At 38.4% G+C, this 14,539-nt stretch overlaps 1 protein-coding gene across 1 annotated transcript; it reads left to right on the top strand.

Moving 5' to 3' along the window:
- The first annotated feature begins 226 nt into the window (after positions 1-226).
- On the top strand, positions 227-9,420 carry LOC149812131 (phospholipid:diacylglycerol acyltransferase 1-like). Its single transcript, XM_089993266.1, has 7 exons — positions 227-1,200; positions 2,427-2,649; positions 2,780-3,063; positions 4,106-4,418; positions 5,161-5,429; positions 6,781-7,271; positions 9,064-9,420. Exons 1-6 carry the CDS (start codon positions 776-778, stop codon positions 7,265-7,267), a joined length of 2,001 nt encoding a protein of 666 aa, XP_089849392.1. The 5' UTR covers positions 227-775; the 3' UTR covers positions 7,268-7,271; positions 9,064-9,420.
- The last annotated feature ends 5,119 nt before the right edge of the window (positions 9,421-14,539 follow it).

A 14,539-nucleotide genomic window follows, 5' to 3' on the forward strand; every position in this document is an offset into this window, starting at 1 on the left:
GCTTGTATCCCTGCAAAGGAACCATCCAGTTAGGGCTGTCAACTGGCCAGGTATCCAACTTATGATGGGTTCGAGTCATGTTCAAGTCAATAAAATGAAATCTAAACATCTATATTTTACTAAAAAAAAAACACATACAAAACCAACGGTGGTCAGTTTGTCTGACAGAAGCAGTTAGTGCACGTCACCTTGTGTTGGGATGTTGCAAGTTCGAATCCCAACGACATATGGTTGTATAACGGGTAGGGGTCTGCCTAACCCCAGCTTTCTCTGTCGAAAACACACACACACGTAAAAAAAACTCCGGTCAAACCGGGTCAGCTGAGATATCCAACGAAACATCATAACTCGAACCCGACCCACATATTCCTCAATTTTGGGTTTCACCCGAATGATATGCGGATCCGCACTTTTAGGCCCATACAGCCCATGCCTTGTCCTTAGTATTCGGTTCGGGTCGAGTTCCCGATACTAACCCGACACATTGACGGTCTAAATTACGCGTTGTCCTTCCCGAAAATGGTAAAATCCCAAACGGAAAGCCGGTAAGTAGATTAAACGCCACCACGGCCCGTCCGCACGTGTGTCTCGCCCGGCCCCGTGCGAGGGCGAGGGCGAGGCCGCGAAGGGATCCGTACTCTGTCGTGTCTTCTCCTTCCAGAAGGATGCCCGATGTCATGGCCTCCCTGTAACGAAACGAAACGAAGGAGCGAAGCGGAGAGCAAAATCCGACCGCTTCTGCTTCGCTCTCGAACCAAGAGGAAGGAGAAGAAGGATGTCGATGCTGAGGCGGAGGAAGGGCGCAGAGAGCGAGAAGCAGTCGGAGCTCCGGAAGGATGACGCCAAGCCCCTTCCCAGCAAGGAGGAGAAGGAGAGGAAGGGGAAGGAGAGGAAGTGGTCGTGCATCGACAGCTGCTGCTGGTTTGTCGGCATCATCTTCTCGGCCTGGTGGCTCCTCCTCTTCCTCTACAGCGCCATGCCGGCCTCCTTCCCGCAGTACGTCACGGAGGCGATCACCGGCCCCATGCCGGACCCGCCCGGCCTCAAGCTGCGCAAACAGGGCCTCGTCGCCCGCCACCCCGTCGTCTTCGTCCCTGGCATCGTCACCGGAGGGCTCGAGCTCTGGGAGGGACACCCCTGCGCTGAGGGCTTGTTCCGCAGGCGACTCTGGGGCGGCACCTTCGGCGATATCTACAAGAGGTGATCCTTCCTTCCACTCATGCATCATCCAGCAATTGTCTGTTCATTCCTTTTCTATCGTTCCTTTGTTGTTTCCGGTGTTTGATGATGTTTTTAAATGCAAAGGAATGCGGTTGAGAATTGAGATTGTCAATTTGTGATGTTGATTCTGCTTTCGTTTCAGTTGCATTGCTTTTACACTTTATTCGTCATTCCATCGTTATTGATGATTCCTATAGCTTAGCGTTTATTCAACGTTAATAGTGTTGTGTTCCTTTGTTCAATAGTAAATACTGTTGTGTTCCTTTGTTCAATAGTAAATACTGTTGTGTTCCTGTCTTTTATGGAATTTTGGGGGACTGAGATGGTTTCTTTGGGAGTAGAAGTTGGTGGCTTAGCTTCTTCCTTTACCGATGCTGATTTCCAGCTGTTTCGAAAAGGCTACAAAGCATATTGAGTTTTATGAACTGATGGTGAAAGATGGTGGTTAGGTTGGAGATGGTCAGGTAATATACAGGAACCTTTGTAAATTGTTCAAATGAAAAAACTAGAAGGGCCTGTTGTGGTACTTTAAGCGATTGTAGCGAGGATTGCGTCATCGAGTTACATACAATGGATGCTCGTGAAAAGGCGTGAAAGAGGAGCGACCTATAGTTATTTGCATGAGGGGTCTTAAGAAAATTTCCATAGTGATCTTTGACCAAAAAGACATTTAGTAGCAGCAAGAAGGTTAATAGAGGAGATTCAGTTAAGATTTCAAGAATCTAAAGTCTAAACCTTTGCATGAAGGAGTGCAGAACTGGTGTTTGTGAAAACAATTACTGGGAAACTATTGAAATCTCCCATCTTCCATTGCTTCTTACCCGGTTGGTTGAACTAATTTTGTAACTTGCAGTTTCCATCTTGAGGTTGTTCCTTTGTTTTAGATGTTAGTAGAATTATTTGTATCATAAGGCTTTTCAAGCTACATTGTTCTGGATCAGCATCATATAATGCTTGTTTCAGCCAATATCAGCGTGTTGTTCTGGACAGTTTATTCCCTATTGGCTTTTAAGCTGTAGAAGGTACCATGGCAGGCTTTTAGTGTGATTAGTACTGGCATATTTTGGAATGCATTTTCTTAATACTGTCTGAGGGATGTGGCCCTTAGATTTGTGCTTAATATTTGCCTAATAAACTAATTTTTTGTAAACTTCACCTTAGAATTCCTTTTGATTGATTATTCAGATGTCTTAACTTTTTGACAGACCTTTATGCTGGGTTGAGCACATATCTCTGAATAATGAGACCGGGTTGGATCCATCCGGTATCAGAGTGAGGCCAGTCTCTGGGCTTGTTGCAGCAGATTACTTTGCTCCTGGTTACTTTGTCTGGGCTGTACTGATTGCAAATTTGGCCCGTATAGGATATGAGGAGAAAACCATGTATATGGCTGCATATGATTGGAGACTTTCCTTTCAGAACACTGAGGTATTTATAAACATGTACGCAGACATAATTATATATAACTCATTTCTTCCATTTTCCAACCATAACAGAGGTTTGTAACTTTGTTGTACTTTTGACCCTTTATAATCTGCAATGAAATTGAACTGGACAGGTCCGTGATCAAGCACTTAGCCGAATTAAAAGCAATATTGAACTCATGGTAGCTACAAATGATGGCAAAAAGGTGGTTGTTATTCCACATTCAATGGGTGTTCTTTACTTCCTTCATTTCATGAAGTGGGTTGAAGCACCTGCTCCAATGGGTGGAGGGGGTGGTCCTGACTGGTGTGCAAAGCATATAAAGGCCGTGATGAACATTGGGGGACCATTCTTGGGTGTTCCAAAAGCAATTGCTGGACTCTTCTCTTCTGAGGCTAAGGATGTAGCTACGGCCAGGTAAAGTGATGGAACTTTTGATTCATGTTCCATATGATCAAGAATCAACATATACTAGCTAGATGTGTGATCTGATAATGTTGCTCAATATTTCCAATCCAATGAAACACTGCCGTATAGGAATTACTTTGCTTTTGTTGGAAGGCTTGCTTGCTGTCTTTAAAACTTTTTGTCTGTGAATATATTGAACTCTTTACCAAGCCTTGAAGTTAGTCATAGAGCTCAACAGAATAATGCTCTTCACAAGTGATGTGCAATGGTAAAACTAGATGACAGTGATCAGCGGGCAAGAGTGCAAAGCATCCCCTAAAAGCAGTGTACCACAATATTACCTTGCTGTGCATAATATACAAGGCTCCTTCGACTTAGAAAATTGTGGGCCAAGATGCTAGTTCCAAAGGTTCATACACATTCTTGAAGTCTACGTAAATTAATATAGAAGGGCATGATGTTGGTGGGTATTAGAAGGAGAAAAAGAATAAACATTGCATGCATTCATGAGACAAGACGGAAAAAGGGACAAGGCTATGGATCTTAGAGATGGATTTAAGACTTGGTATTCAAGAAGGTATAACTCAAAACGATAATTGATAAAAAAAAACCGAGATTTGTTGGATCAGTAATAAAATTATCAGGCTTACATTTTGCATTGAGTGAAAAAATACGAGATGAATTTTTGGATATAATGCATAGACTAATACAACTGATATCAAATGATAAAAGTGTCCACCTAGATGAAGTCCCATATAAGCATGTTGGAAAGATAAGTAGCGGGTAGGGGGTACACAAAATATATGAATTTAGAGTTAGAAACAATTCAATGTAATTTCCACGATTTTGGTATAACAGATACCTTGAGGAGAAAAGATAGACATCTTATAACACTTGAGTAAGAATGTCAATAGTTCAGAAAGACCATATGCAAAACATGAAGAGCAGAAATTCCCCTGCAATTTAACTTAATTTTCTCTCCTTTTCGGTCAGATATCTGTTAGCTGTTTGTCATGGATTCAATCTGACTAGCAATTTTTTATTTTTGCAGGGCAATTGCACCTGGTGTACTTGATTCTGAATTGTTTGGATTGCAAACCCTGCAGCATGTGATGAGAATGACTCGTACGTGGGACTCAACCATGTCAATGATACCAAAAGGTGGAGATGCCATTTGGGGTGACCTTGACTGGTCACCTGAAGATGGCTATGACTGCAAGCAAAGAAAAATAAAAAATGGTGATGCCGTGAATAAGACAGAGAGCGTGGAATCTAAGACCAAGGTGAACTATGGAAGGATTATTTCTTTCGGGAAGGATGTGGCTGAGGCACCTTCTTCTCAAATTGAGAGGAAGAATTTTAAGGTAAAAATATCAGAATGGTTGGTATGGGTTTGTCTCTGTTTGCATGCCTGTGTGTACAAGTAAACTCTTGTAATTTAAACTGTTTTACAATAAGCAAAGGAAATATATAAAGAGTAGTCAATACTAAAACTTGAGAAAATAGAGATTGGGATGGGTGGGGATAATATGACACAGTAATAATGGACATCCATCTCTATTGATGCCAGACTGTAATGCCTTCATTATCTTTTAACAGATTACAGCATATAATGATGGAACTTGGATGTATCAAGTTCTAAATTTAACACTGAGACTTTACCTAACTCAATCCTTATGCAACCAACTCTACATGGTGCACCTATCACATCATCCAGACCATTGGATTCGTTTCAATCCAATGGTTTAGATTCAAGTTTAAAATCTAAACCCTCATAAATGGTACCTCATAAATGATGATTATGAATTGATTGTCATGCATAAATAATATTAAAATCAGTGCACTGTCATTTATGATCATTTGAATTTTAAAATTAAATCTGGCCTGTTGGGTTGAATCTAATCCAACGGCCCTAATGATGTCATAGTCCCATAGATTCTCCATGTAGATTTGGTTGATATGTCCACCCACCCACCACTGAACACATGCATGCTCACACATACGCACGCACACACACACACAGTTCTGTTATTATGTTACTTCTACTAACATAAGTTTGCTTTTCTTACCTTTGGTCCTTGGTTTGCTTCTCATTTTAACATGCAGGATGCCGCTGACAAGAGCAAGCCAGAAAATTCAAATGTATCTTGCGCTGGTGATGTTTGGACAGAATATCATGAAATGAATTGGGGTAGTATCAAATCAGTTGCTGACTACAAGGTTTACACAGCTGGATCTCTCTTAGACCTGCTTCACTTTGTTGCTCCAAGGATGATGCAGCGTGGAGATGCTCATTTTTCATATGGGATTGCAGACAATTTGGATGACTCAAAGTATAACCACTACAAATATTGGTCAAACCCTTTGGAATCAAAGTGAGATGCTTTACCGAGTTAGTGTTTTCCCTACATGAAAGTTTGCCTTGGTTTCTATGGAATAAATGTTTATCACTGTCATATTCAGTTCTTCCTTTTCATTGACAATCATGATGAATGGTTAGACTAAAATATTGCTTTATAGTCTTAGACCTCAACAGAGTTCTGCTGGATGTCCTTTTCTTTTGAGAAATGAGACAGCTTTGGCCCTCCCATTGTTGGCAAACCCATGACTCAGTAACTCGGATGGGTTAGGACCTAAATTTCTTTTAGTGTTTTTTCTAAATAATTCAGACGGCTTAGCATCCACTCGCCTCAGAGAGAAAGAGAGAAAGCATTGGCTCGCCTCTCAGAGAGAGAGAGGACTGGCAAGGCTCGGCTCATCTCACAGAGAGAGAGAGAGAGAGCATCGGCTTGCCTTGCCTCACAAAGAGAGAGAGAGAGAGAGCACCTGGCTGCCGGAGGTGCGGCGGACGGTGGCTGTTGATGGTCGTCGGTGGTCGCCGGCCGTCACCCTAGGGTTAGAGTTGCAGAAGGGGCAAGAGAGAACGAAAAGAGGTGAGAGAGAACGAGAAGGGTCGACTGACCCTTCTCGAAAAAAAAACTTACTTTTAAAGCAGTGAACCGGTTAACCGGTTCAAAATCCGTGATGACTCGGTGAATCGGTATTGATTCACCGATCTGTGTCTGTCCTGAATCGCCTGATTCAGGACTGAATCGTCTGACTTGGCCCGAGTCGGGCGATTCCTAGCCGATCCACACTCAAACCTGGCTAAAACAGGTTTGGGCTGGATCGGTGGCCCAGATATTGGGCGATCCGATCTGACTCAGATGATTCCCAAGTCGGATCGCTGGGTTTGCCAACTATGCCCTCCTTCCAGTGGCATGTAACTCTTGCAGAAATGTTTTTAACCTGTTGAATCTCCACGGATCCCTGTGCCAATAATATGTTGCTCAACCAACTTGAGTTTCTAAGAGACAAATTTGTTTCAATGGAGCATGCAGATGCAGTTTAAGAACAGCATATGTTTACTTCTAACAATTTGTTTTACCAAAAAGAGAAAACAGCAATTAATTACCTCAAACTATGCCATGACCACTTTCCATTATTATAGGCTTTTCACGTTATAATCAATTATGTTCCAATAATCACTTTTTTACTTTTGGTTGATACTGTTTTATCTAAATTATCCTAATAGAAAAGACTAGGAGTTCAAAACAGTTTGTTGTAGCTTATTTGACTCACTATTTTATTAATCATTCTTTTGTGGATGTAATGATACTAGTGTCAGTTCACAATGTGTTCTTTATTTGGAGACTCTAAATGAGTTAAATTATATAAATGTTTCAGGTTACCAGATGCGCCTGATATGGAGATTTATTCTATGTACGGAGTTGGTATACCTACTGAAAGATCATATGTCTACAAACTATCTCATTCGACAGACACGTGCTTCATCCCTTTCCAGATTGATACTTCAGCTAATGGCAAAGGATCTGGGAATTGTTTGGATGGTGGTGTTTTTTCGGTCAATGGGGATGAAACTGTACCAGTCCTCAGTGCAGGTTTCATGTGTGCAAGAGGTTGGCGTGGGAAAACAAGGTTTAATCCTTCAGGCATCAAGACTTATGTGAGAGAGTATGATCATGCTCCTCCTGCAAACCTTTTGGAGGGCCGTGGCACTCAGAGTGGCGCTCATGTGGATATTATGGGGAACTTTCAATTAATTGAGGATATTATCAGAGTAGCAGCAGGAGCTACAGGAGAACAACTCGGGGGTGATAAAGTTTACTCTGATATATTTAGATGGTCTGAAAACATCAAATTGAAACTGTAATCAGGTATCCTTTGCAGAGCAATCTGCTTCTTTTAGCAGCTAATCATAACTTTTCCTCCAAAGCCTCATAAAGTATTCATTCATATTCAATGTTGCACTAGCTTTTCTCTTCACACACACACACACACACACACACACACACACACACACACACACACACACATAAATGCATGCATACATATGGTCACATACATATTCAGAGCCAACTGATAAATATGAGACAGAGGATTGTGAATGAAAGCAGGTAGAGCTGATGACAATAAATGCATCTAAAAATTTTGCATGTACAATGTCCATAGTAGCCACTCTTTTTTAGCAAAGAGAGCCAATTGCATGGACTCTGTAAATAATCATGCATAAGAACTCTAAACATCTAACCCCATTTGAATACTGTGTCCTGCAAGATAGGGGAAACAAGGAGGAATAGGAAGAAGAATGGCAACCAAAAGAACATCCAGGTCTGATCTATGGCTAGACATCCTCCTCCATTAATGAAGCTTTATAATTTTATTTACTATAGTGCCGTTCATGGTACTGTAAACTAAATAATAATAATTACCTTTTAACCTAAGTCACGTGGATATAGACACAATATGTATTAGAGACTTTTGAAAAGTAGGATAAAAGGACAGGTGATAAATAAATAAATAAATAATAGCAAAGAGATAGCCAATGGCATGGACTCTGTAAATAATCATGCATAAGAACTCTAAACATCTAACCACATTTGAAGACTGTGCCTGCAAGATAGGGGAAACAAGGAGGAATAGGAAGAAGAATGGGCGACCAAAAGAACATCCAGGTCTGATCTATGGCTAGACATCCTCCATTAATGAAGCTTTATAACTTGAATTACTATAGTGGCCTTCATGGTACTGTAAACTATATAATAATAATTACCTTTTAACCTAAGTCACATGGACAGACACAATATGGATTAGAGACTTGAAAAGTAGGATATAAGGACAGGTGATAAATAAATAAATTATATATATATATATATATTATATGTATGTATGGAAGGATGTATGTATGTATTTATATAGTAATGATGGGGTGCTCCAGATGCACCTACACCCACCCAGTAAAAACCATAATTTTTTGTAATTTTTAAGATTTTTTGTTGATCAAACCCTATAAATATGATTTGCATGTACTTTTTTAGTGAAGAACAAATTATGGATTGTCTGATTATGACATCCATAAAAGACCCTAAAAAATCAACATCCCACAATGTAACAAAATTTCATGACTTGAAACAATCATATTTTTGTGTCCAAAAAACATGATCCAGAGTATGATTTCTATCAAATAAACTATGTTGAATACATCTATGAGGACTGGCTTAGAAGATGCAACCTGCGGCAATGGTTTCTACTAGGTGGGTGTAGATGTCCAACAAAATTCAAACTAACTAGATTAGTTATGAACTCCATGCTGAACAGAAATCACTAATAAAAAGGAAAGAAACCATAAAGTAGATTCAATCTCATCTGAGAGAAGGAAAGTGAGAGAGAAGGCCACCAATATGTATACTTTCAATACATCTCCAAGTGGTTCATACAACAGTTAGAATCCAAAATATTACATGAAGACAGAGAAAAAGAAGGATTTGAATAAACAATGAATGACCTCTATATCCTTTAAGTAACCCTATACAACAGTTATCTGTTTGCCTTGTGAAACTGCTGGAATTTATTCCTGACATAAATCTACAACATACCAGGATGTTTTTTTTTTCATTTTACCTGATCGACATTCATTTGCGGTGGTTCTTCTTTGTTTTCTCCATGCAGATTTGATCCGTGTCCAACCTTTAACAGGACACACAAGGCGCGTGCTGACATCATCACCAGACAATCACAAGCACGAGAAGCAACAATAGCTGTAGATATGCATACAGTAACGAAGATTTTGCAAAGGCGAACAAAGTGAGAACCTGGTGAAAGTAATGCGTACAGCAATTTACCGACATGCACGCTCAATATTCCATAAATTATCACTTTAACAAGTACAGTCTCGATGTAAATTTCTCCCCCTTGCAGACGTAGCTTAACTGCGAAAAAACATGTTAAACAAAAAAAGAAAGAAAAGTCTTCTGCCTTGCATTTTTTAAATAACTTACAAAAGACCACCTAACTTGATTGCAAAAAGCGGCTCAATGTTTGTGTTGCATTCGACCGCCTATTTTATCCAATTCATTTCAATACCAGCAAGAGGTATATATATATATATATATATATATATATATATATATATATATATATATATATATATATATATATATATATATATATATATTGTTAAAAAGTGCTCATCTTGTGTCCATTTGTTAAACAAATCAACGATGAGGGCACTTAATCAATCTGTTTAACTAAACAAAGGTCAGCTAAATGATTTTAAGACCGAGGATTTTTTAAAGAAGCAATTTTTCTCCAAAGCAAGTGGCTAATTATAATTGTTAAAACCTCATATGCTTTTTTTTCAAAAAATGACTGTATTGTCCTTCTAAAATTGCATGATTTTAGAAATGCCCTACAAATTTCCCAAATCTTCTCTATGCCCAAAATTTTGATTCTTGCTTTTTTTAGGATATTTTTATCCTTATGCTCTAGCGAACTTGTTGGTGTTCGTCCGATAGATACGTACGTCGTGTGCACGCAACATTTCAATAAAAAGGAGATTTATACGAGCAATTTGCGGACAAAGTATTTGCAAACCTAGCTATCTTAAATTTCAACACAGGAGATTCGTAACCTTAGTGTGAACCTTCTTTAATTTTAAAGTATGAGCTTGGCAGTCTTGGCATTCATGTAGATGGGTAGCGAGATGGTAATGCATTTACGTCTGTTTTGATATTCGCCTAGACGTCATGTGTAACTCCTTTAACTAAAAACCCGCTTAAAGTCAAGACATATGTATGTAAATGTCTATAAAATATGCAAATATTAGTTGTGAATGTCACATTTTCATGTTTAATGATTCATTGTAGTTTTGCAACACACATTTGTGAACATCATAACCTTCTCGTAGATATTATGTGAAACTCCTTTAACTAAAAATGTGTGTTGACGTTCGCATAAAGTGTGGACGTATGTTGACAAATGTGTCTTGACATTTACAAATGTCTTTACCTTCGCATGCTTTTTGCTTTCGCAAATGTTCTTACCTTCTCACCGTACAGTTGTGGATGTCCTCTTGACATTCGCACAGACGGCTCGTGAACATCCCCTATGTGTGCAAAACTTCTTACTTCAGTTGTAGATATACGAACATTTATATTCAACTTGTGATTCACACACTCATGAAGTTTTTGTGAATCTCCTTACCCCATAATAACGTTTGTGAACCTCCTTACGTGCATTAGATGTGACTCTTCATATTTACAAAAGCTTTGTTTTGCATTTGAGGTTTACAAAGGTTTGCAATGCTGGTTTTGTTGAAGGTACAAAGATTGATTCATTGATTTGATTTGATTTATATGAAAACATAAATTTGTAATTCTTGATGTACTAATCCTGTAATAATCCTTATAGGTTTGGATATGGGAGCGTATATACATTAGAATGTCTTTTAGTTGTCACCCATTGCATGAGTTTCCACGTATGACTATATGGAGCAGGTCATATAAGGAAGAAAACATAAACGAATAGGAAGAGAAAGAGGTGAAGGATGAAAGAGAGAATAGTCGTCTCACAGAAAGGACATTTTAGAGTGTAAGGTTGTGCATGCTAATCAAAGCACATGTAAGTATACATAAAGCAAGAGGTTATAGATTTTATAAATAATGTAATATACTTATTAAAGAATGAAACTTCATTATATAGATAACATGGTGCCCCTATAGAGAAGATAAAGATGATAACATGGATGTGGTTGTCTATTTCATATAGCTCGTGAAAAGGGAATTTAGTTGCATAATATGAATGAAGTTGAAAACCAAATGGCTAGATGAGTAGTTCGACAGTTTGACTATGGTCAGTCATAACCCAGTCACCCTCACTGTGTGATAAAAAACATTTCATGTTGTTTGAAGGATATTTTGAATGATTATTCCACCCTATTTTTCAACGAACTGCAAAACTGGTGTGATAGTGACAATGACATTGCATATTATGTCATTGAATGTGTACGCCAGGAGAACATAGATGCTCACAACCAACAACTGCCTAACAGTTCCAACACCAAGATGGATAGGGAGGTGATAATGCATTTTGATATTCATAATTTTAATAACAAACTTATATATATACTTTGATTACCTTATACACTTTGATATTCATATTTTTAGTTTAAAACTTATGTATTTGTGCATTTATAAATGTAAAGTGGACGAGCAAATTGGGGTTAGGATTCTAAAGCAAAGAAAAACTTCAAGTGGAATTGATGCAAAAGCAGAATTAGCAGCTGCAGAGGATGAAATTTATCAACTGTGTGAATTACTTGCAACAAATAAGAAACTTATACAGTCCTGCAGGAAGCAGCTCACTACAAAGGAGAAGCTTCTATAGGCATAGGTAGAGCTGCCCTCTATGAAGAGCATGGAGCTTCATGACTTGAGAGCATGAGTGTAGGATGTGCAACATCCACAAGAGTTGCAACCCCTAAATTTCTCACCTACCTTATCCTTTTAAAACATGAAATGTTATATAGATACCGTTATAATATTGTAATTATTTTTATATACTTTTGTCAGTAAATGTAGATCCTCGAATCAATTGGTAGGTTTATACTTTGTTCCACTGTATATACTGTGAATGTGGATATATATTGTATTTAAAGGAATGTATGCATTGGTTGTATATATTGTGGATGCTTTTATATATTGTGTTTGAAAATATTGATTGTATATATCGTATTTGAAAGAATATATATATTGGTAGAGTTTGTAGCATGTATTGTATAATATGATTGAATGTCTAAATGACTGGTAGTTGTTATGTAAGTAATATATTTTTATATTGTATTTGACTGATGAAGTTCGCATATCAAAGTGTGCGAACATCAGAACATTCACGAACTCTGATATTAACCTATCATTAGATGATGTTCACACACACTGACATGCAAACATTAGAACATTCACGAATGTCCACATATTCGTATATTCTGATATGCGAACATCATTCAAGTTAAAAGGTGTTCGTAAGAAATTTATGTGAATGCCCTGATATTCACACACTCTGATATGCAAACATCATATATTTAGAAGGTTAATAACATGCATAAATGTCCTAAAGTTATTTCACTATAACTTGTGTGAATGTCATGATGTTCGCACACTAATATGTGAATGTCTTCTATTTGGAAGGTTAATAACTTACGCAAATGTCTTGAAGTTAGCACACTATGACCTGCGTGAATGTCATTATATTCATACACTCTAATATGCAAACATCATCTATTTGGAAAGTTAATGACTTGCATGAATGTTCTGAAATTAACACACTTTGATCTATGCAAATGTCTTGATGTTCACATATTCTGATATGCGAAGGTCATCTATTTGAAAGCTTAATGACATGCGTGCATGTCCTAAAGTTAGCACAATTTAATATGTGAACATCATCTATTTGCAAGTTTAAACTGCCCACCATCTCAAGATTGTAATCCTCGTGCTCCGAGTCCAAAGTCCTCCACCAAATAAATATGATGATCGGGTTTGTAGTTTAGAAGATGAACTAAGGAACATGAGTCGTTAGATCCAAAGTGTGAAGGGCAAGAGAAGGCAACAATTATTGAGCACTTAAGTTTGACCATCAGTCTGAGGATGGTGAGTTTTACTCATGGTTAGCTTTGATCCATGTAACTTGAAGAATTCCAACAAAAGCTTGCTCACAAAGATTGGGTCTCTATCACTCTCGATGGTCTGGGCATGCCATGCAACTTGAAAACGTGTTGCACCAATAGATCAATTATATGTTTAGTTGTGTAGGAATGCTCCAATGATATGAAGTGGTCATATTTTGTGAGTCTATCAACCATCACCTATATGGCTGAGACTCTTTCAACTCTTGATAAATCCTTTATAAAATCCATAGATATGCCCTCCCAAACTTGGTTTAGAATTGTGTGTGGTTGGAGCAAACCAACAAGTGTCATGTTGTCATACTTGGGTTTTTGGCATACATCGCACTGCTTAACATACTCCTCCACATCCTTCTTGAGGCCGTCCCAACTAAATTTTCTCTTAATTCTAAAATATGTCCTCTTAAAACCTTCATGTCCAACTAAAGGGAAGTCATGGAAGTGGTGTATTACCCTCCTAATGAGGTCGGGTTCCTTGGGAAGAAGGATTTGCCCTTTATGAGAACACCCCCATGTAGAGCATAGTTGAAATGCTCCACATCTTGTTGTAGGTCAGCCATGAGTTCTTGGAGTTTTTCATGCTTCTTATGCTCTTCTTGAAGCTCTTGGAGGAGGGGATATATCAGGGTTATGGTCTCATGTAATTCACCATCTTGATCTCTTCTTTACACAGCATTGGCTACCTTGTTTTCGAATCCCCTTTATTACCGAATCTCAAAATCATACCCCATGAGTTTGGAAATCTATTTGTGTTGATTTGGGGTTGATATTTTTTTATCCAACACACTTTGGAAGCTCTTGTGGTTAGTTCTAACCATGAAAGTTGCCCCAACAAGTATGACCTTCATTTGTTGATAGCCAAGATTATAATCATCCTTTTCATACGTGGAGAGGCCCTTCTTTCCTTCATGAATGACTTTGCTATATGAGGCTAATGGGTGTCCATGTTGGGATAACACGACCCCAATGACCACTCAGAATGGGTCTATGTCCACTATAAAGTCTTTAAAGAAGTTTGGCAAGGCTAGGATAGACATGGCGCATAATGCTTACTTGTGTGACTCAAAAGCTAGTTGTGCTTCACTAGTCCATTGGAAATTTTTCTTCTTAAGGAAAGAGGTAAGTGGGTGGGCTATTTGGGCAAACATTTTGACATTTTCTGCAAAAATCATTTCAATCTTTCGATTGTAGTGGAAAGAAACCAATTTGGGACAGCCTATATCTTTTTCGGGTCCACCTCAATGCTCATTGATGATATGATATGTCCCAAGTAAGAAATATGATCTTGGCCAAAGCTACACTTGGAGCTTTGACATATAATTGGTTGTCGGCTAAGAGTTGTAGTGTGTGCTCTAAATGCCTCATATGATACTCCCAAAAGTTATATATAAGGATGTCATCAAACAACACCAAGATGAACTTTCATAAGTATGGAGAGAAAATGTTGTTCATCACACTTTGGAA

The sequence above is a fragment of the Nuphar pumila genome, chromosome 17, assembly GCF_984573655.1.
Source record: "Nuphar pumila chromosome 17, dmNupPumi1.hap1.1, whole genome shotgun sequence".
NCBI classification, from domain to species: domain Eukaryota; kingdom Viridiplantae; phylum Streptophyta; class Magnoliopsida; order Nymphaeales; family Nymphaeaceae; genus Nuphar; species Nuphar pumila.

Coding starts and splice junctions, on each gene's coding strand:
- LOC149812131 (XM_089993266.1), top strand. CDS start 776: ATGTCGATGCTGAGGCGGAGGAAGGGCGCAGAGAGCGAGAAGCAGTCG. Junction 1,201..2,426: donor TTCGGCGATATCTACAAGAG/GTGATCCTTCCT, acceptor ACTTTTTGACAG/ACCTTTATGCTGGGTTGAGC. Junction 3,064..4,105: donor AAGGATGTAGCTACGGCCAG/GTAAAGTGATGG, acceptor TTATTTTTGCAG/GGCAATTGCACCTGGTGTAC.